The 23381-nt window shown below is 35.8% G+C and overlaps 2 protein-coding genes across 2 annotated transcripts in view; both read left to right on the top strand.

The window, feature by feature from the left end:
- The window catches only part of LOC112978013 (sodium channel protein type 1 subunit alpha), a 71358-nt gene extending 69115 nt beyond the window's left edge, over positions 1-2243 (top strand). Inside the window, exons 25-26 of the mRNA XM_026091027.1 lie at positions 443-713; positions 1075-2243. Coding sequence (XP_025946812.1) covers positions 443-713; positions 1075-2243 — 1440 coding nt within the window. The remainder of the gene's footprint in view (positions 1-442; positions 714-1074) is intronic.
- Positions 2244-7672: 5429 nt separating this feature from the next.
- The window catches only part of TTC21B (tetratricopeptide repeat domain 21B), a 42864-nt gene continuing 27155 nt past the window's right edge, over positions 7673-23381 (top strand). Inside the window, exons 1-12 of the mRNA XM_026091002.1 lie at positions 7673-7748; positions 7892-8021; positions 9609-9719; positions 11029-11195; positions 13346-13468; positions 15161-15318; positions 16878-16962; positions 18477-18575; positions 19221-19413; positions 20546-20643; positions 21117-21317; positions 22999-23128. Coding sequence (XP_025946787.1) covers positions 7728-7748; positions 7892-8021; positions 9609-9719; positions 11029-11195; positions 13346-13468; positions 15161-15318; positions 16878-16962; positions 18477-18575; positions 19221-19413; positions 20546-20643; positions 21117-21317; positions 22999-23128 — 1516 coding nt within the window. The 5' untranslated portion in view covers positions 7673-7727. The remainder of the gene's footprint in view (positions 7749-7891; positions 8022-9608; positions 9720-11028; positions 11196-13345; positions 13469-15160; positions 15319-16877; positions 16963-18476; positions 18576-19220; positions 19414-20545; positions 20644-21116; positions 21318-22998; positions 23129-23381) is intronic.

The following is a 23381-nucleotide window of genomic DNA, read 5'->3' as shown; positions in this document are numbered from 1 at the left end:
AAGACATATAAAATTAAAACTGATCATACAATCTCCATTCATCCATTTTCATGGCTATGCTTTAAGGACTGTCTTTAATCACATTATCTCATTGTGTATTTTTTCTGTAAGGGCTCAGTCTTATTCATTTCACAGAACAGAAAGTGTTCGAGGCAAAAGCTTCAAGGAAAAACGAGGTGGTGGTGAAACCAGGACCCAATAGAGCTAAATTTCATTCATAAATCTGCCAGAAGGATGGATGGATGAAGACTGCCACATTGTACACACGCAAAGGAAGCTGAACTAAGCTGTTGTATTCACTTTGACTAGTCTAGTTAATTTCACTAATTACTTTTTTATTGAAGTTTTATAGGGATTGCTGAATATAATTTTCTACTCTCTAATAGGAAATGAAAAACAATTATAATTCATATTTGATGTTTCTTTTTTCTTTTCTCCTCAGAACAAATTTCAAGGCATGGTCTTTGATTTTGTGACCCAACAAGTATTTGACATCAGCATCATGATTCTTATATGTCTTAACATGGTTACCATGATGGTAGAAACTGATGACCAAAGTGATGAAATGGAAAATATTTTATACTGGATAAACCTAGTGTTCATTGTTCTTTTCACCGGAGAATGTGTACTGAAATTAATTTCACTTCGCCATTACTATTTCACCATAGGCTGGAACATTTTTGATTTTGTAGTTGTCATTCTCTCTATAGTCGGTGAGTATTGTTTATTGTACTTACAAAAAAGAGGGCAAAATGAATATAAAGTGAACATTTACTCAAGGGGCTGCATGATTGGCTTTTGCCACTGGAAGGTTTACAAATAAGTCATGCAACTTTCATTTTCTCTAATGATTTATCTAAGCCAACAATCAAAACTGTTATTACCACTCAACATATATTGTACCTGCAAATTTTAAATGTCATAGAAGAGAAATTATGCAAGTGGAATCTACAGAATATCTTTGTTACTGTAACCAGCAACTTTAAAATTACTTTTATATCTAAATTTCTACCATAATATGGAGAGTAAGCAGTAAAACCTCTTGTCTTTTTTTTTTTTTTTTTTCTGTTTTAGGTATGTTTCTAGCTGAGATGATTGAAAAGTATTTTGTGTCCCCTACTCTGTTCAGAGTCATTCGACTTGCCAGAATAGGTCGAATCCTGCGTCTCATTAAGGGCGCTAAGGGCATCCGCACTCTGCTTTTTGCTTTGATGATGTCTCTTCCTGCTTTGTTCAACATTGGTCTGCTGCTGTTCCTGGTCATGTTTATCTATGCCATATTTGGGATGTCCAACTTTGCCTATGTCAAGAGGGAAGCCGGTATAGATGACATGTTCAATTTTGAAACGTTTGGCAACAGCATGATCTGTCTCTTCCAAATTACCACATCTGCTGGTTGGGATGGTTTGTTAGCCCCTATTCTCAACAGCGGGGAACCAGACTGTGACCCTCAGAAAGCTCATCCGGGCAGCTCTGTTAAAGGAGACTGCGGCAACCCTTCCGTTGGGATTTTCTTCTTTGTCAGCTACATTATCATCTCGTTTCTGGTAGTGGTGAACATGTACATTGCTGTGATTTTAGAGAACTTTGGTGTTGCTACTGAAGAAAGCGCTGAGCCCTTGAGTGAGGATGACTTTGAGATGTTCTATGAAGTCTGGGAGAAGTTCGATCCAGATGCAACACAATTCATGGAATTTGAGAAATTGTCTGATTTTGCAGCAGCACTTGAGCCTCCTCTTCATCTACCCAAACCAAACAAAGTCCAGCTTATTGCAATGGATCTGCCCATGGTAAGTGGTGACAGAATTCACTGCCTTGACATCTTGTTTGCTTTCACAAAGCGTGTTTTGGGGGAAAGTGGAGAGATGGATGCCCTCAGAATACAGATGGAAGACCGTTTTATGGCATCGAATCCTTCTAAAGCCTCCTATGAACCAATTACAACCACATTAAAACGAAAACAGGAAGAAGTATCTGCTGTCATTATTCAACGTGCTTATAGACGTCACCTTTTAAAGCGAACAGTAAAACAAGCTTCCTTTATCTATAATAAAAATAAAACTGAAGGAGGGGCTGGTCAGGGTATCAAAGATGAAATTCTAATTGACAAGTTAAATGAAAACTCATTTACAGAGAAAACCGATATAACTGCGTCAACAGCAGTTTGTCCACCATCTTATGATCGTGTAACAAGGCCAGTCAAAGAAAAGCATGAAAAGGAAGGCAAAGATGTTCAGAAATAAAAGTAAATTGCAAGCAAAATCATCTATGTGCAAAATAGTTCATAGCCTGTAAGGGTGATGTGTTTGTGTCAACAGGACTCCTGATGGGAGGTCTATGCCAAACGGACAGTTTTTACAAATGTACTGTATACTTAAGGTCAGTGCCTATTAAAAGACAGTGACCCCTCGTCAGTAACTGTGACTGTGATATGGGGAAACAACCTTGACAGGAGGTTACTGTTTTCACTACCAGCTGACACTGCTGAAGAGGAGAGAAAAAATGGCTACTCAGGCTGTAGGGACTAGTTAAAGGGGTGCAAACCAATAATTTGTGTGTTTAGCATAAAACAATACAGTAACTGTATCCACTGTTTGCATTTCAACTGCCACATATGTCATATTTTTACAAGATCTGTGTTGGTGGATTCATCTTTTTTTTATTCATATGTTGTTTATTATATGTGACTATTTTTGTAAATGGGGCTTCTGTTGGGGAAGGGTTAAGTACTACTTTACAGGTATAAGGACCAGGTGTTCTATTATATGACTCTCTAATATACAGACAGAAATGATTTGCATGAAGGCATGCTGCACTTATAGATCATGCATGAAAAAACATTAAGTCACAAAGAACAACAGGTTTTTTAACTCAGTGTCTCTGGAAAGGAATAATAAATTTTGAGGTGCTTAATTAATGTATTCATGTTGTATTACATCCAAACAAGTCTTGGTATGCCTGTAAAGTCCCCTATAATTCACAAGAGTAAAAATGGATTATTTTTTTACACAGACCATTAAATTTCAGAAAGAGCAAATTTCTTTCTAGGTCTAGAGTCACAGATTTTGTCAAGTTTTTCTGCATACAAACACTAAATGAATCTGCCCCAAACCATAGAATTGATTGAAAAGAGCCCTTTATAAAGTTGTTCTGCTTTATCCTGCAGTATTGTTTAGCCATCTTCAGCTCTCAGTAAGGTTGATGTTGTATATGTTAATGAAAAGCCCTCTGTTATGTAAATAGTAATTTTTAACCTGTGGTGCATGTTTGAGCAAACAAAGAATGACCTGAGCACATTTATTGCATCAAATATGTACCACAATAAGTGTAGCGTGCAAGCTTTTGACAGGTAAAATTATGTATTCTCTACCATTATAGATAGTTTGGATGCTATCAGTGCATGTTCATATTGCCTATGCTGCTGTTCCTTTTACTGTCCAGGATTCTTAAATATGGGAAGCCATACATCAGAGCTAAAAGAAATAAACTATTCAACAAGACCTCATTCCTCCATACCATTAAGCAATATTTTGCAGCTGTTTAGGAGCTTATTGGTTTTACATTTTTGAATTTTAAGTGAAATGCATATAGTGTGTATCCAAACTGTACAGACATGTTGAAAAACTACTAAACCTGTTGAAAATAATGTTAGAATTTTATAAGCAAATATAAATACTGTAAAAATCATTTTATTTTATTTTTCAGCATTATGTACATAAAATAACTGAATTTTATCTTCAGGTTGATGTCACACGATTTTTGTTACTTTCTGTTCATAGCACTTTTTCACAGAACTCCAGAGAGCAAGAGATGTCTAAGAGAATGGATAGCTTGTAGGTTCTTACTTTTTACTATATTTGCAAACATTTCAATACTGTCTGCAAAACAAGTTCATAATTTGCTTCCAAAAAACTAATTTTTTTGCAGCTGGGAAATGATGTAAAGTTTTAATTGAATGTCTAAGTAGTGCCTGCATCAGAAATTTTCAGATACAATTTTTCTTTCCCAGAATTTTTGTTTTTTTCTTTTTTTTTTGATTGTGATCTTTTTTTTAGTTTCATGCTGCATTAGAACAGTTCTAAATGTAATCTTGGGTCCACAATATTTTTTCACAAAGAGAAAGTAGCAAAATTGTATAATCAAACACATCAGGACATTTTATGTTTCTTACACAAGAAAATTAAATATAGATTACTTTTACTAAAATTATTGACTAATACTGTATTAGTGAACTGCATGCAGGAAAATGCTACTATTACCCTAACTGATGCTAAACAACATTACTAATGCGCCAAAATAATAAAGATTACATTTTTTATTGTATGTTCCTGTTGTTTTTATTACCTGAAATTAAAAAAGGTAGAATTTAAAAATGCACAGAATACTGAAAATAGGATACTGAAAACCTTTACTATTAAAATCCTAGTGCTGTCAAAATGCTGTCCTAAAGGTAGTACTGTTTTTGTATTAATGAGAAAGACAAAATACAGATGAGATATACTATTTCATAAAAGGAAACAGCAATATATAAAGATAAAATTATTATTTTTTAATTCCTAAAGAGGAAATGTTTGTTTTGGTTAGACTTTGTTTTGGTTTTGTACATAATACTATCTTTTTCAATTTTTCCATATATTGCCATGTAAGGACCTGCTCCTGCAACCTTAACTGTATTACAGTAACATTTTTCTGTATGAGGAGCATGCTACAAAGATATGCTGTATACTCTGGAATAGACACATTACTTGCAAATGGACAAAAATATGCTCTGGCTATACAAGAGCATTAGGCTACAGAAATACCTAGACAGGAAAGATATCACAGTGGGGATACTAGAAGAATGTCGATATCAAATAAAGTTTTTTTGCAGTGTATTTCACCTCCCACCTGAGTAAAAGAGAGACAAATCAAATATATTTCTTAAGACATTGCCAGATAAAACAGCTCATTCCATATGAAAATCACAGATGCAGGAATGTCATTGTTCAATAATAATCTCTGGAATATCTTGGAAGGAAGGGATGGATGCATGCCACTGAAGAACAGCCACCCTGTAAAGGTATCAGCAATATTTCATGACTGAAGGTAAGAGAGATTTGGTAGTTAAGAGGTTAACTGTAATGTTCAGCCATTACCAGGAAGGAAACTGAAAACATCCAAATCAACTGTAAAAGTTTTTTTGCCATAATACTGAAGTTCTTAAGCTAACAAACACTGATTCACAGATAGATCACCTGCATCTAAAGCCTTGTAGCACACAGAGGACCACAGGATTATGCGAATTTTTCTTCCACTAAGCAAATCCTCGTGACTGTCCTGTTAATCACCAACTGAGAATTTCTAATTCAACACATTAGACACTGAACATGATGATTCTGTGTGTTTCAACAGTACTGCACTGAGTGACTTCATACAGCAACTCCATGCAATGGAGTAATCAACAGTCAAACACTTGGGCTGTCCCAAATATATCCTAGGAGGCACATACCATTTATTTGAACGTGAAGAACTGAGCATTCTTCAGTTTACAAAGAGAAACTGAGGACAGGAAATAGTACTGCATGCATAATATTCCCCACATTAGATCATAAGAACCACTTTATTCTTGCTAATTCCTATTCATGAATAGGATACAGAACATCTCATATTCAAGTGCATTTCTGAAAAGGTGAATCAGTGTTGGAGTGAGTAACCATTTGTTTTCTTCTCAGGAATTTTTAAGAACATTTTCAGAAAGCATCACTATCCTAGAAGCTATCTTTTGTGGATACTAATATTGACAAAGCAAGCACAGCTGGAAAGTGGGACTGTCATTTACTCCTTATGGATTGTTTCAATGAATTTCTGAAAATATTCATTTTATATGCTTACATAATTTTACATTGCAGTCCCATACAACTTGTACTGAAGAAAGTCAGAAGTGAATACTGACCTTAGCATAAAACCAGTATGTGAGCAATCATGTTCTGTATGCTTGGGCAGGTGCTAATGCAGAAATAAAAATTCAAAGCATCTTTCCTAAAATTCATTACAGATCTTTTGAAGGAAGAAAGAGCTTCTCCTACACACAGAATTCAATTTCTCCTTCAAATTGCTCTGAAATGCATTATGGAAAAGAAAGTCTAAAACTTTGATACAAAGGCTTAAGTATCAAAGTATAAAAGATATGTATTTTCAGATTAGTATGTAGACAAAATAGGTCTTAAAAGGTTATCTTAAAAGGTATGTAAACTATCCACAATCTGACAGAAATAATAGACTGCTTCAAAAATCTAGCAGTAAGTTGAATAATATTATTCAATATTCTGTCTACAGATTTTAAACCTTCCTTTGCTCAAAAAATAGCTTTCAAGAAAAAAATAGAACTATACCATTGTAATTGCCGATTACAAGTCATAGTCACACAAAAATAAGTTTCTCACACCTATCTGAGGTTTTCAATGTTACAGAAGCTGAAATATTACGTGCAAGATTTGAAGCATGGTTTGCCTCCTTGTATTAAGCAGTAATTTTGATGGTTTTGCAAAGGATACTTTGTTTACATGTTAGATGGACTATGAAGGAAAATTATTTAGGAATATTTGTTTGGTTCTGGTAACTCTCAACAATGAAGGAGGATGCTTTCATATCAAGTGGAAATCCTGAATTTTACTAGTCTTTCCAACTCTGTAATTCACTGGGAGGAGGGAAAGAGCAAAGAATGGAACTTTCTACATTTCATTTCGATTTCACTTCTACAGAGCTTTACATAACCTGAAGAGCTCAATATTGTGGTCTTTGACAAACCTTACGGAGCTTGGGCCTCTTAGTAATCAGTCTAGTCGTGTCTAAGATTACAGAGCCTAAAAAAAACCCAGAGAATAAACATAGATTGTCAAAGCCTTCCATTCAGACAACAGCTTGTGTAAATATTCAAGACAGTGGGTCAGTGAGATGATTCATGAAAAAAAAATCCTCTGTAAACTATGGTTTCCTGATCTTTTAAGCATGAGATGCCAAAACTAATTTACTAGTGTACAGAATTGCTGAAAAAGCAACTGCAGTCCTAGATGACAATTTGGAGGTAACCTGCACAGCCCATACTGGGATGGCACAGACATCATGGCTCCTGAGCAGCCAGCCGGAATATCTTCATACATGTCAAGATAAGCAATGGGAAGTATTAGGCTTTTTCAAAAAGAAAACGCGTGCAAAAAATTATCAAGCTAGCAACGCAGATCCAAGTAAAGCCTTTGCAGCATTTATACCATTTCATACTCTTCACAAAAGCGATTCGGCCACCCGCCCCCGCGCCGTTAGCCGTCGGCCATTGGTCGTCAGCCGTTGGCCATCCGCCGCTGACCGCTATCCGAGCTAGCCCCGCCCCCCCGCCGCCAGGGCGCGCCGCACCCCAACCACCACCGACCAAACAAGGCGTGTTCCACCCTCTCCCTCTACCTGGTCTGCCGCCCACCCAATGGTTACAAACTCCCGTCGGGGGTAGCAAATGGGAACTCGCTCTGGTCTTACAGTCCCGCCTCCATCTCCTGAGCTGCCAATGGGACCAGCAGGCACGCTCTGCCTCTTCGCTGGCTTTCTTCCCTTGTCTCTCCCGCCTCTTTTCCCTCCAAGCCAATGGCGGCGCGCACTCCTGCCAGCCAGCGAATGGTACTGAGCTCCCGCCCCTCAGGCCCTCGCCTTTCTGCTGGCCCCGCCCTGGCGGCCCTGGCTAGCAACGCGCTGAGGCGATGGACGCCGCGGGGCAGCAGGTGCGGGCGGCTGCCGCCAGCCGCGGGGGAGCCGGGGCTGGCGGGGAGGAGGGTGAGCGCGGCGGGCGGCGAGGTCTCCTGCGGCCCCGGGGCGGAGTGCCTGCCCGAGGGCCCGGCTCTGACCGGGGCCGCCTCCTCCGCAGGCCTTGTTGAACTACTACTGCCAGGAGGGCTACTTCCAGCACGTCCGCGCTGCGGCGGAGGAGGCGCTGGCGCGGCTGGGCAGCGATCCCGTGCTCCTCTTCTACCGGGCCTACGGCGCCCTCAGGGCAGGTGAGGCGGCGCTGGGGGCGGGCGCCGCTGCCGCGGCGGCGCTGGGGCGGCTCCCGGCCTGCGAGGGGGCTCGGCCGGGCCTTGGCGCAGCGAGCCCGGCGGTGGCTCCCGTCAGGGGCTTCTCCCTTCCCAAAAGTCAGCTGCAGCGGCTGGCCGGGAGCTCGCGGTGCTCCTTGTCTTGGAGCGCCCTCCGGCCGCTTCGCAGGCGTGCAGATTCCTCGAGTGCTTGGTTCGGCTACTGTCTGGTCCCCGCTGGCTCTTTGAGGATACGAACTTGAAAAATGGTATGTGAAAATAGGTTTGTCTGTGAATGGGTGGAAGTGATGAGCAGATCAGGATATGCTGTGCTGTCCTGGTCTGTGGAGCTGAAATGCTTGTCAGCCTGCCGTTTTTAAGGTAAGCTTGTTGGCTCTGGGGACAAGGGACAATTTAGTAGTGCCCTGCCCAAATGCCCATTGCTTTGTATCACAAAGATAAATTTGCTGGTTGTTCCAGCTAATATCTCCTCTCTTCAATACAGTTATATGTAACTTTGTACCCATCTGCTTCTGGGGAGCTGCCAAATAATTCCTGTTGGGAGAATCCTCATATACATTAAACTGTTCTGAGAAGTTGGTTAACTAAATCCATGTTGCTGAGAGTCATAGAATACTAATCAGTAACCCAAAGCTTGTGTTACTACGGATGACTGTTTGTTTGTTTTCTAGAAGTAAACTGGTAAGGTAGATACACTTCAGCATCTGCCTGGCAGTATCTGCCCATGTGCTGAACTCAGTTACTAAATGCATATCTTTAAAAAAGTTGTTTATATGATAGCATTTACACCAAGTTAAATACCTTCATATAGGCAGTCAAAAGCTGCTATTTCATATTACTTCAAAGAGGTCCCTCTATATTTTGGAAATTTCCAGTCTAAATAAAAAAAATCTAACGAGTCCTGGAAAACAAAGCAGGTATAAATAAACAAAAAGTATTTTTAGACTTCATTTCTGGACATCTTTTAAATTATTGAAACTAAAATAAGGTAAAGTATATTAAATTGGATTTTTGGGGCATCAGTAAGATTTGTGTAACTTCTTGTGGGGGAAGAAGGAGGAGATGGCAGTAGGAAGCATTCCAAGGGTAGTGAGATGCTGCATCTGTTCCCAAACTCCCTGTTTGTTTTTGTGTGGTTTTACAATCATACATTCCTATTTTTCAAAAAACTTTCTTTCTTTTTCTATTGATCTTCAAAAGATTCTCATGAACCAAGCAAAAATTCTGGCTATATGAAGAAACAGGAGTGCAAATGGCTGCTGAATGCCCCATATAAACCAAATAATAAAGATGTTTTTCATCTTTATGGCAGTTGGCAGAACTAGCACATAACTGCTTTCCAGTTCTTTGCACTGAGGTGCTTTTTTCTTTCGTGCATTTGAAAGACTTGCACAAACATGAAAATGGATGTGTGAATAATGATGTAAGCTCTATAGAAAGAGTTATCAAAGGCAGAAAATAAAAAATTAAGGAAAAAAATTTAAGTCAGGTTTTGGTGCTGATATTTTCTGTCCTCAGAGAGAAAGCTTATTCTGCTCTTGTTTTCACTAGGTGACATTCAAGACAGTATTTGGCAACTGGAGTCTATTAAAAATAAACAGGAGGTGTCACTTTGTACAATGATGGCTCTAATTTATGCCCATAAAAAGAGCCCTAATCCAGGTATGATCAATAAGACAATACTGTTTAAAGTTTTACGTGGTTGTTTAATGTCTATAAAAGAGTTTTGTAAGTTATGACCTGAGAGCTGTAGATTATTTCAGCTTTTTTTTAAAAAGATACACTTCAGCTTTGTGTTTAATGTAGTGTCTAGTAGTATAATTGAGTGAAATGTATCAAGATTGTAAACAGCAATACCAAAATACAAAACTACGAAAAGTAAGATTGAATTTTAAAATAAAACACTAAAAAAACCCTCTAATCTTGTGTTATCTACCACAATGAAAAAGCTTCCATGGCGAATACTTGAATCAAGATGTTTCTGGTTGTTTACTATTGACTGATGCTAGTTCTTCTGAGCAGAGCTGCAACTTAAGTAAGGAGTCATGAAAGCCAGGCCATTTCTATCTTTCACGTTACCTTTACTTTACAAATGGATAAAAGAATTTGGTAGACTTTGGTACTCCTTTCTCCAATCTAAAAACTGCAATATTTTGCTCAAAATTAGATTCTGGAAAAAAAATGTGAAGAACACAGATAAACTGAGTTGTCATTAAATTGTTGCCATAGTGTCTTGACTCTGCAAATTGATAACTCTATTATTGCAAACCTTATCAAGCAGCATGATGTGAAACTTAGCTCTGACTAATGGCATCGCTCTTATTTGAAGTCCTGACAACTACTACTGTAGTAGTAGTGAAATTACTGTTCACTTAAGTACTCCTTGTGAAAGTCACAGCAGTAAGAGTCTGGCTTTTAAATTTACTAGCTCATTAAAAAAACCCCAAAAAACAACACAGAAATGAATGCTGATAAAAGTGAAATATTTGGCAGCAAGTCCCACACAGTAAACAAAACACGTCAACAGATGATTAACCTGGTGAGAATAGCTGACAATAACAATGAGGATGTGAGAAAATGAGCTTTAGATCACAAGTTTTCAAAGTATTCTGGACTGCAGTCATCTTGTATTCAGCATGTTAGAGTCACTCTACAACTACTGCTTACTTAGCAGCCATTGATATAAATATGAAACTTATTGACAGGTTTCTGTTTCCTGGCAGAAATCTCAGCTAGGAGGTTTGTAAAGTAGTTGGGTTTTCACATAAATGGCTATGTTAATGGGACCCCTGTTCTGCCTTTTATGTCTGTATGTACTTGATTAATATTTTCAGTTGGGAGGGAATGCCTATATGTTTACCAATATACAACACAGAAAACAGTGTTTGCTTTGGAAGTCCTTGCTTTGTATGCTGCTCTTCTGTAATATTTTGAGACGGTATCACAAAAGACCTGAACAAAACCTTTTCAGATCGAGATGCTATTCTAGAGTTGGATGCAAAAATGAAGGAGCAACGTAAAACTGCAGGACAACAAGCTCTGTACTATGCAGGATTATTTTTGTGGCATCTTGGTCGCGAGGACAAAGCCCGTGAATATGTTGATAGAATGATCAAAGTTTCTAATGGTGGTAAAGAGGTAACTCTCTTTTTTCTTTTTTTTTCCCCTCCTATATAAAATAAGAGTAGGAATATGTATACTGTGAAACTAGACTTACTGATCCAATGCTATGTGGAGGCTAATCAGACTGTTTTGTGTTTTCAGTATTTTTTTCTTCTTAATATCTAGTTACATCAATTTTGCTATTTGAGGCTCAGCGTCATGGTGATTCCTAGAAAAAACCTAAGAGTGATGGTCTCTTCCATTGCTCTTAGAGAGGGAGGCATCCCCTTTTAAATAGAAGATTCAAAAATATCTGGAGTATCTGGGCTTTAAAATTTCAGCATTTGATAAATAATAAAGGCAAAATTTGTCGAGGGTCTTACTGAATGTAATTTATTTTAAAATCTGCATGAGTATTGTATGTAGCAACACCTTCTGCATTTATCTGCAGATATGAAAGTTTGCCATTTTTAGAATCTTTAAATGGAGTTGTGGAATTTTTTTCCCCCCTTCCTTGAATTCAGGCTGATTTTTCTCCCCTGCCCCCACCTAAAAAAAAATAAAATAAAAATAGATCACTTGAAGGCAGAGCTGTTTAAATTGTTCTAAGTTGTTCTCTCTCCCTGTGAGCAGTGCAATACTCTTACAAATGACATCAGTATTTAATGTTTTCTCTGAATTGTTTCTTTGTGTGGTACAGTAGACTGCTCACTTTGAGTTGTAATTCACAGTTTTATAGTTTCTATGATATTACAAGAGTTAGAAATCTATAATTATTCTTAACTAATTTCTGAAATTACATTACTAATTTAAGTAATATCTTAGCTTTTGAACATATCACTAAGAAAATACCAGTAATTGAAGAAATAGTTAAGGACATTGTAAAGCCTATGTGTTGATTCCTAATAGGAATAGAGATATACTTATTTTGGCACAATAGCAGTATTTGTGACTCTTTTGGAACGCTGCTCAGTAGGAAATATTACAAGCTGAAGTATTTAATGGCTTTCAAATAATTTTTATTTTTATGGAAGGACATGTGCATATATAAAAATACATATTAGTGTTTAAATGTATATAAAAATATTTTCCTTTTTTCCAGAGTTCCCTGTACACTTGTGTGTGTATATATATCCCTTTTCCTGATTTAACACTATGAAGTTATGTGTACATTTATTGGGGGGGGAATGTTATGCTTAGACTTAATTTAGTACTATTGCTTATTATATATAGGGTTTTTTGATCRAATATTTTATTGTATACTTGTTACATAGAAATAAAATCCCTCCTATTCTTTTAAATGCTTTAGTATATGAATTTCATCCCATTTCTGTTGCATAAAAAATCATAACTGATTGTTAGCAAAATAGGGCTCTCGTACTAACCTTGGGGTTTTAAATATGTGGTGCTTTTTTTCATTTCATTTTAGAAAATGACTAGCAATATTTTCTAGTATGAACTTTTTTGTTTTGCTAGTGATTATAATTTGGTAAATAATCCACTTCAGAACACTTCAAAGTAGATTAAATTTACTTAAGTAAACCTACAATCAAATAGCAGGAACATATAAAAGAAAAACATATTTTAAATGTGAAAGGTAGCTTTTCATTAAAGGAACTATTCTTTAATTAATGAATTGAACTACTATGTTTTTGTTAGAGTACTGTTTGGGATTTTGGAAATGTCAGGTCTTTGTCCCCTCGCACAAGAGGGTTTTTTTTTTCTTTTAGTCAGATACTAGAAGAAGAAAGCAAGTTTCCCTTCTTTTTCAGAACCCCAGAAGTTTCTTGGTGTCTGATGATRTAAACCAAACTTTAAGAAAAAGATACTCTGCAGAAATATGTGCAGAAAATACTCTTAAAATCTAGGTGACGACTTCTGCAAGATTTTGCTCTGACTGCCTAGCATGTTAGTCTAGTTCAGAGGCATTGTTGTTTCTTAATTCTGTAATGCTATTTGATTATTTTCAATTTAATGTTGTAATGAATTATTAACATTTTAGCTTGTGTTGCAGACTGGTTATAATTTCAAATGTGTTTTAAACAGTTAATTAAAATGGATATTTTCATTTACTCTTACTTTAAGTCCTAATTTGTTATTAGATTATTTGGACTTATTGCTATGAAATATCTAATTTCTTTTGCTACCTAGTTAGTGAAAAATTCCAATTTATATTTTGCTTTCAGGGATTGATTCTAAAAGCATGGCTTGATCTCACCTGTGGGAAAGAAACTCATATTAAAAAAGCTGTGAAGTATTTTGATGAAGCACTGCAGGAAGGGAATGATGTTTTTGCTCTGCTTGGTAAAGTAAGCTTATTTTATGATTTTAACACTTTATAAATACCGTATTAGTAAAACTCTGATAGAATGATTAGAGAGATGCTGAGAAAAATTATCCATGACAAGCGCGCTTGTCAGAAGTAGAAATTTAGCGGGGGGGGAAGGAGGGAGCACAGGGAGCAGGGGAGGGTGGGGGCAGTTGTTTGTTTAAATAATTTTCCATTTTTTTTCCTGGCGAACTACAGCTGGTAACTATTTGTTTCTGCACATTTATGTTTCTTTTAAATATGTTAAAATGATACTGTTTCTTTCTTAGAATATAATTAGCTAGTGAGTGAAACTTAGGGTCCACCAGCCACCAATGTAAAAAAGAAGCTATAGGTTAAATATGATCACTCCAACCATGTACTGAGCTTATGGTTATACTATAAACACAAGAAAAACTTTTTTTTCTTTCCTGTATTGGTATATTAGAGATGAGTTTTCAAAACACTTGAACATGTAAAATTGAAAGCAAATTCTTCCTGTTGCAAGAGACACCTGTCAACATCACAGAATTGCTGTGTCATCACAAAAAATTGTAGTAGTTAGACCATGAAACTGCAGTGTTTATAAACATCTTATATGGTATTTTAATTGTCACTTGTCCATTTCAAGTGTTTGATTATATTTCATTAAGGTAACAGCATGACTTTTTTTCTTTACAACAATTTTTGTTTCAAAACTTGGTTGTTACTTGTGGATATAATGTTTGTTTAGTCTTCTAAGACTAAATGCAGACTTCTAGAAAAAATTGCTTAATTAATGAAAATAAGACTAACATTCGGAAAAGTATGCACAATAGTATTTGGGTATGCATGTGTTCGTGGCTCTATGTGGGCTACTGAATTCAATTACCAGTGTATTTCAAATTTAGTTACAGCAATTACACTTTAGACAGTTACCTTGCTATGGCTTAAGAAACTAACTTTTAGTACGTACTATACTTGCACCAGCTCTATCTCAAAATTTGAAATAAAATGGCATGCACTTAGTCACCTGGTGTATGGTAACTTTTAACCATTATAGCAGAATTGAGCATCTAAGCCCTAAGTTGATTTCTACTCAGAGGGAATTAAAYGAATGCTGCTCTTACCTTATTTAAAAGTGTGATATTCAATACCTGTGGAGAAGCCTTATATTTAGAGTATCCCATAAAATGCTTTATAATGAAATATTGTTAATTTTGAAAACAGTGAACTACAGAGTGTGGGTTTTCTAAATTCTGCATATCTCAAGGCTTGAAAAATTGTTTAAGTTCTACAGGTTGTGTTCAATATCCTAAAATTTTGAGATTCTTAATACATAACTATTCGAAAGCTAACAAGGAAATAATGCCTCTCAGTTACTACTTTCAGCTGCGTCCATCTTTTTCTTATGGGTAACTGACCAGTAAGTTTTAAATACTGTACTGCAGTTACTTTTGTTATGGAGGTGCTTAGCAAGCACTGGGTTTTACATGTCATCTTTTGCTTTTTGATTGTTGCAGAATCTCTAATTGTGGTTGAAACCGAGGTAAAAATATTATTGAAGTGTGTGTGTAGTGTGTGTGTGTGTGTGTATATATATAATAATATATTCCGCACAGACTTTTCCAGATTTTCTTGTGAAAGAACTTCTGAATCTTTTCACTTCTGTGAGAGTACAGGCTTTTGATATGACTTCTCTTCCTTTCATTAGGCACAGTATTTTGAGGTCCGCCAGAATTACTCAGGAGCTCTGGAAACTGTGAACCAGATAATTGCAAACTTTCCAAACTTCCTTCCTGCTTTCATAAAGAAAATGAAGCTACAACTAGCCTTGCAAGACTGGGAACAGGCAGTCGAAACAGCACATAGGTTGAGTATGAAGTAGCATGTCACTGGTTATGCTCTTGCCGTGCTTAGAGATTAAGAATACTTTGAAAATAGGTAGCTGGGTTTTCATTCATGTTCAAATAATCAAGAAAATATTTCTGTGACCTAGTATGTGATACTAAGAAGATTGATCCAGATCATCTAATATATTTTTAGTGTGTGTATGCTGTCTGAATTTTAAAGTAAATTGATTTTTAAAAGAACCTAGCCTTGCAATGCATGGGTATGTGGGTTGATTTTGGAGGGAGTGCAATGGAGGGCCTGTTCTGAGATAGACATGAAGCGTTAAAGCTGCGCTTTCAGCAGAGAATTACAATTCAAAGTGACTGTGTGATACAAGTTATGACAGCTGTCTCTGTCAACATTTTATAACACTGTCTCCTTCATAGCTTGATTTTTTTTTTTCTTCTAAAAATTTTTCTCCTTTCTTTTTGTTAGAGGCATATTAGCAGAAAAAGTTTTGAGATCATTTTAAGATGGATAGATTTTGTGAAAAGCTTTTCTTGATAAATTTTCTCATAGCTTTATGTATGATAATATTGCATTTTAAAAACTAGCTCAGCTTAGGAACCTCAAGTGAATTTAAATGTTATTGAATATTGAGGGGATCCTTAAAACAAAGGAGGAGGAGCCTTAAATCCGTATTTTTAGTAATTGTCTGCCTGATTTTCCATGCACCAAACAGTTTGCATTGTCCAAAAGAATCATTTGAGTTTTAATAACTGTTGAAAATAAGACATGTCTAAGTATAGAATTCTGAACCTAACTTGGCACCTGTTGTTGTGGGGTTTTTTGTGTCCCGCCCTCACCCCCGAAGAATGACACTAACCTTTCCTTGCACAACAAACAAAACTCTGGAAAAGCCACAAAGTCTTTGAAACAATTTTCTTGATAATGGGTGCTACAGCTGTTGGGCACCTCGTCAGTAAAAACTTTCAGTTCGTTTCTCAGAGTTCTTGAAAACAGGGAGTATTACTTTCTATTTTTTTATGTACTGTTTGCACATGGATAGTGTGTGAGAGATATTTGTATGTGGATCTCATCCTGTAAAACTTAAACTCAGTGGGCTGGAACTTTTTTCCTGTATAATTATGGCCAGGATCTCTGATCAAAAGAGGCTGTATCCTCCGGGTTCTTAAACTATGAATTTTCTACTATTTTAAATTATAAGGCAAATAGTACTAGAAAAGCTGTAAATAATAGAAAGATAATACAAAACCATCTGGATTAAAGACCTTTTAAAAAGGATTTTGATGTATATAAAGTAATATCTATATTAAAGATGTGTTCAAATTTTATGCAATTTAACTGTTTTCCACTGAAAATAAGTTGTATTTCCTCTCTTAATTTTCAAAGTTTTGGCAGTCCATCTTGGTGTCAAAAACATAAGGTGCTTATTTGGAGGGGAAAAAAAACTAAAAAAACAAAAAAACAATTTTTTTAACACATGTTATTAAAGTGTATTTTAATCCCTTTTAGGATAAAAGAAATCATTGAGCAAAGTTTTTGGTTTCTTCAGATTCATCTTTATTTGTTTTTAGACTGTTGCAGAAGGATACTCTCAATTTAGAAGCCATAAGAATGGAGGCTCTGCATTATCTGTGTAGGGAAGGAAATATATCTGAGGTGAGTCTATTAGCAGACTGTTGAGCATAACTTAGCTTTTATAGTGACTAGATCCCACATACATGATCTTCCTTGCGTCCTTCCCCTTGGATACTCTGTCTGGTCCTGTGCTGCACTACATACTTACAGGAGGAGGTATGTTCCCTCTTTCTGATACAGGAGGAGGTGTATTCCCCTATTCTGACCCATGTGGCCGCTCTGGCATTTTGTTGGGATGTTTTCCAGGTACAGAAGGAAACATTGGCTGCCCAAGTGTATTTTACTTCCTGTATGTTCTTTTTATAAATTCTTAAGTTATTGCAAGTATGTTGTTTGTTTTAAGTATATTATTAATAGAAATAAAGTGAGCTCTTGTAGTGATAAATTTTTGGAAGGGGGCCATGTTCTATTAACACTGTATCTGCAAGATTAGATTGTGCAATCCTGTGTTTTGTCCACCCTTTTTTTGACAAGGAATGTTTTTATAGGTCTGTGAGTTCTCTTTAATGTTTCTTTCCTCTCCCTAGATCCCTTTTTGCACAGGAGTGCATATATGGTGGTTCTGCCACTTTTCAGGAAATATCATGGAAAAAAAATCATTGAATAACTTTAAATATCTTCTTATTGTATGAAAATGCTAGTATAATAAATTTAAATGTAGATTTAGCAGTAAATGAAAAGTGATTTTGGTGTTTTATAGGGTTATTTAAGTTTTAGAGGAGAAGATATTTCAGGTTGTTTAATGCTTTCTTTAAGCTGCTGTAAAGAATTCTTTAAAGTTGTTAATCAGATTAAAAAGTCTTACTGGGCACAGTCAAAGGAAATGCAGAAACGTATATCTTACAGTAGCRATTGCAAACTCCGATTCATTAAAGCTTTCCAGGAATTTATTAAACTTGCTTAACATCATAAGATGCAAACAGAAGATTCTGGAGTAAAATGTCAAATGTGACCAAGACTCAGATCTAGGAAAAAGATCGTAAAAACCTTAAATGAGACTTAAGCATGAATCAAGTGCCTACATCAAAAATCATATAAAAAGCTTATAAGCATTTAGGTTATTATTTCAACCCTAGAGATGCCTGAAGTACCTTAAATGTTTAAGAAACAGTAATGTTGAAAGAGCATCTAGAAGTGCTTCAGTTTTGCAAGGAACTGAAGAGCATGCATGCCTGTATCACTCTGAAGCTCTAGGACAGTTAACAGATCAGACATTCCTCAGACTGTCTTGCTTCATGGGACTCTTCCCATGAAGAAGAGTATTGATTTGATCAGACTTGGCTCAAATCAGTCACTTCTAAAGCACAGCAAGAGGCTGTGCGGTGATCTACTTTATTGTCTCTTTACTATTCCAAAGTATTTTTCTAGAAATTCCTGAATAAATCTAACTCCTAACCCTGAAAAATTCTGACTTTGAGTTTCAAGATACTTTACATAGTAAAATATTATGCAACTAATTTTTAGTGAAAACTTTTCAGTTGTCCTAATGTACTTGTTCCTTCTTTTTCTAATTATGATTCCTTTTTTTTTTTAAGGCTTCAGCAAGATTGGGAGACTTAATTAATGCACTGAACAGATTGGAACCACGTAATCCACAGCTCTGCTGTAAAATGGCTCTAGCTTTCAGTAGAACAGTGAGCATGCTTTTTTCTTATGCAAGATGCAGTTATGTATACATCCTCGTTTTGATTTATTTTCTGATAGATGTTAAGTGTCTACTAAAAAACGCTTTGCAGAAAGTTGAAATAGGTTAACTTGTGTAGCCTTTGGTATCTGAAGTTTTAAGTTTCACATTGTGTGAACTGAAATACTTGAGCCATCTCATTGCAAGAAGTGTTTTTACTGCTTGTTTTTAAATGAGAAACAGATTTCCAGTGAAAATACCCTCAAATGTCCACTGACCATGTTCTTACCGAATGTAGGAAAAGTGACAATGGTTGGGTAAGGTTAATCACACAGCCTTGAAACTGAAGTTTTCTTTAATTTGTTTGTTGTAAGCTTTTTAAGGAAGCATTCAAAGCAGCTATCAGCTCTCCGTGTAGAATTATCTTTGCTATATGATATTATATATTTATATTTGAATCCAACACACTTTAATGTCACAATTCCATAAAATTATTGCCGATTAAATTAATCTAATGAAATGTTATTGTCTTAATTGCTGCAGCAATACTCAGTGTGCAAACTTTAAAATTCTGGAGAGATTGTTTAAGTATCTTTTTCTAAATGAAACTGAAAAATCTGAACAGCTTAGAGTAAAAGGTTATTCTTATCTTTAGTGTGGCCGCAACCAACTCATCCTTCAACATACACAAACCTTAGTTGAAAGAGCATTTGGTTTGGCATCTGATAATGCAGAGTTTGCTACTGAACTTGGCTACCAAATGATTTTACAAGGGAAAGTCAAAGAAGCTTCAAAATGGTACAAGACTGCTATGACACTTGATGAAACAAGTGTTTCTGCACTAACTGGTAAGGCCTTATGCTTGCTTTTTTGCTGCTTTTTTTTTTTCTTCTTTTTTTAACTAATAGGTAAAGAGCATTGGGCAGTGTTTTCTGTGTTCATCTTATGCTGTCTTCCTTAYAGCAATGGTTTCCCCTGTTTGAATAGGTCTTTCAGTCTTCCTTTTCAAAAGAGAAACTTTTCTCCTTTCAGTTAGAACTCTTAAAGTAACGGTAAGGATCAGAGATTTAGGTGTGTATACCTATGTGTCGTGGATGGTTTTTAATATGAAAGTATTTATTACATTTTTATTAATTTATGAAAAAGTGTTTAAATTAGCAAATTGCACTCTTTTCAGCAGGCATTACCATTCCACTGTGTTTTAGTACAATGCCTACATGGTCCAAGACTAGAGAGCTCTTAGGCGCTAGAGGGAACTTCAAGGTCAGTTGACAGAGCAAGGTATTATCTTCCATGGCTAAGACTGAAGTACATATTTAGGCACATGTCTAAATTAAAGAAACACAATTCAAAATATCTGAAACTTACTGTAACTTAGGAGTTTGAGGTATGCACATATTATGTTTTTTGAAAAAAGCAGTCCGCTTTTGACGAAACCCAATTGCTATCAAGAAAATGGACAATAAACATGGCACACTTGCATCACAGCATTTTTCCTGTGTTTTTCTCCATGACTGTGCCATTGCCTTCTACTTTGTTATTTAAACAATACTAAAAACTTAGTGTTGTGGGGGTGGGGGGAATGGCTGTCTTTTGTTTATTTGTTTTTGTGTTTTGTACATGTTTTGAGTTTGGAAGCCAAGCTTTACATTGCTTTTATTCATGTTATCCTGGAACAGATTGAAGATACAATGTTTTAACTTTTAACTTTGTAATACTAGGAATGAGATCTGTTATGCAACTACTTCATAGCATTGCATATGTTATTGTATTGCTTATACATCATCCAGTCTAGGTGTTTCTAAGTACATTACCATTATAAATCTTAATCTATTCTTTTTCTTATCATCACTTTATTAAAAGGCTGAAGAGTTTGCAGTGTACAGAAAAGCTGATTATAGAAAAAGTTACTTTTGGAGAACAAAATGTGTGCTCAGCTATGAAGATGAATCTGAAATAAAATGTTTTAATATGTTGCAGGAATTATTCGCTGTCAGCTAACACAGGGGCAGTTAGAAGATGCAGAGCAGCAGTTGGAATTTCTTAATGAAATTCAACAGTCCATTGGGAAATCTGGGGTAGGAGATGTCTTTCTGCATTAAAATACTTCAATTACAATCTGAATTTTAGTCCTACTGATACCAGCTAGTTTGTTCCATATTTCTATCACTTGAGCAGAGCATTCTTAATGCAGCACCATTTTATCTAACTCATTTTTTTTTCCCCTATCAATCTAAGTTAATGTGTTACTTAACTTCGCAACACAAAACTATTTGCTTATTTAAAATTTATCTCTGAAGATAAGATTGAAATAGCGGGGAGGAAGGTATACTAATTATTTTCAGGATTTTGCAGTTAGAAAGCTTTATAGCTTCTTGCACAAATTAAAGGAATGCATCGATACAGTAATTATTGGTGTCATTTACAATGAACATCTTAAATATTCCTACACATAAAGAAGGAATGGCTAACACTAATAATTACATACTACTGCATGAGTATGAGATGAATGTATCTGGAATGTTGAGAATGTTCTGTTTTTTTTCTGTAGGAATTATCTTTCTTGCGTGCAGTCTTAGCTATGAAAAAACATACGAGACAAGAGGAAGTTATTCCCTTACTGAATGATGTTCTGGACACTCACTTCTCATCTTTGCGTGGTTTTCCTCTTGGAGTGGAGTATTTTGAAAAATTAAATCCTGATTTCTTGCTAGAAATTATTAGGGAATATCTTAATTTTTGCCCAGCACAGGTAAGCAGCCAGAGACCACATCTGTCTGAAAATGGGAATTATTCTTGGGTTTTATTTTGAGATCACTTAGTTATGAAGCAAAAATTTAGAAAATTTTCCCCTTCAAAATGTGAATTTATATGAAGTAAAAAATGTTTTATGTTTTACCACTTTTTAATCTGAAACTAGGAAAATATATCTTTCATGAAGTGAGCAAGATGCAATAATGATATTTGAGGAAGATTTGGGTATAGGTTTAATAAACAGCATGTATTTGTAATTTTTTAATATCTCATTTGATCAGGAAACTATAACAATACAGTGAACAGAACTATCTTAATGTGAAGCCTGGATGTTCACAATGTGATTATTCTGTTCTTGAAATGTTTTATCAGCTCAGGATATCTTTCCAGTGAACATTTGTTCCATTTCATTTCAGTTCCTTTTATGTGTTGGTGCAAGTCAGCAGAATACTAGTATTTTTTCTTCTGTTCTTAAATTTTTATTAATCCCAAACAAAAATCTTCCTTACCTAGATAGCTAATTTTCTGTGTCTGAATTTGCTCTAGTTTTGGCAATAGTAGAGCTTCATAAACTGAATGGGGACCTGACATCTCCAAAGCAGAAAAGAAAAACATTTACGTTTCCTTAAAGTATGTTCCTTAAAATAGATTATTCCTCTGAAATGGCTGGGAGAAGACTTTGTTATCCTGTAACGTAGCAGAGTTATATAATTATAGCTGCTAACTGTAGAACCTTCCTGTAAATATTTGCTTATGTACCATTTTAATATCTCAGCAGCAAATTAATAGTTTTCCATTGTTATGCTCTGTCACACCATCTGTAATGAAAGGGCAAGGTTTGAAAGTCTAAAACTTTAATAGCAATGTCAATGTCATCTAGTTTTGTATGCAAGTGAAGATAGCATAAATAAGCAATGTCATTCTATTAAGTAAACCTTATCTGAAGATTTCCCTGCGGTATTTTCCAGAATTAATCAATGATGATGATGGTTCTTTAGCTTAGAAAGAAAACTGTTTTTGAAACTATTGTCCATAGTAGAATCTGTAAAAGACAGATAAAGAAAACCAGGAAAATCCTTTTATTACAAAAAGAGTTTGTGACATTAGAAACTGAGTTTATTCAGGTGGCAGGGCTTCCATTTTGCTGGCAGAGGATTGCTGCTCCCCCAGGACATGTGTCCTGAGGAAATGTGTTAGCTCTGAACAGAAGGCTTTTTCCTTGGTTATATACAACTGATTCCCTTCAGGGAACTAATTAAAGCAGTAGAAGGAAGTGAACAACATTTCTAATACAAGCAACTAAAATGTCATACATTATACTAGCAGTTTATATGAGAGCAGCTGTTTCTCAACTGCTATTTTCAGTTGCTAGTTGTGTGGATGTATTCTGTGGAATGAAATGAGGGCAGGAGGGACAGGTCTGGCCCAGTACCTTTTCTTTCCATCCTTCTGGTCATTCCAGCTTGGCTTTCTTGAAATTTAATTCATATTACCATTATGTAGAATCATTTGACATGGTAATTCAGAGTATATGGCCAAACATTTGTACCTTGGCTCTTTTTAGCTTATGTCAGATTTGAATTGTTAGATCTTCCTTGGGGTCAGTGAGGCTATTTTGTGTTCCTGTTGATATTCAGATTTTATTTATTTATTTATTTATTTATTTATTTAACTCCTAGCCTGCAAGTTCTGGGCAGTCTCCTTCACCACTTCTCAAGCACTGTGCCTCTGTTCTTGAAACTGTGGTAAGAACTGTGCCAGGTCTTCAACAAGCTGTCTTTTTATTTGCGAAGGTGAAATACTTGTCAGGTAATACTTTAGCTAATGGCTAGCTAGTCACCCTTTATATGAATTGAATGAATGAAATTATTTGCACACTTTTAAAACTTAGTCATAATGAATAAATACTTTTTCTTCCAGTGCAGTGTGCTGCATTACAATTAAGTGAAGAGCACTTGCACTTTTTTTGTGTGATTTTTATGAGTATATTCTAATTCTAAAATGCACTTTTAAAGATGTAGAGATATGGTATTGTTACTTCATCTATTGTTTCCAAAAAAGA

This window comes from Apteryx rowi, unplaced genomic scaffold, assembly GCF_003343035.1.
Source record: "Apteryx rowi isolate R43461 unplaced genomic scaffold, aptRow1 scaffold_121, whole genome shotgun sequence".
In the NCBI taxonomy this organism is placed as follows: Eukaryota; Metazoa; Chordata; class Aves; order Apterygiformes; family Apterygidae; genus Apteryx; species Apteryx rowi.
This window is presented reverse-complemented; position numbering and strand designations above follow the sequence as displayed.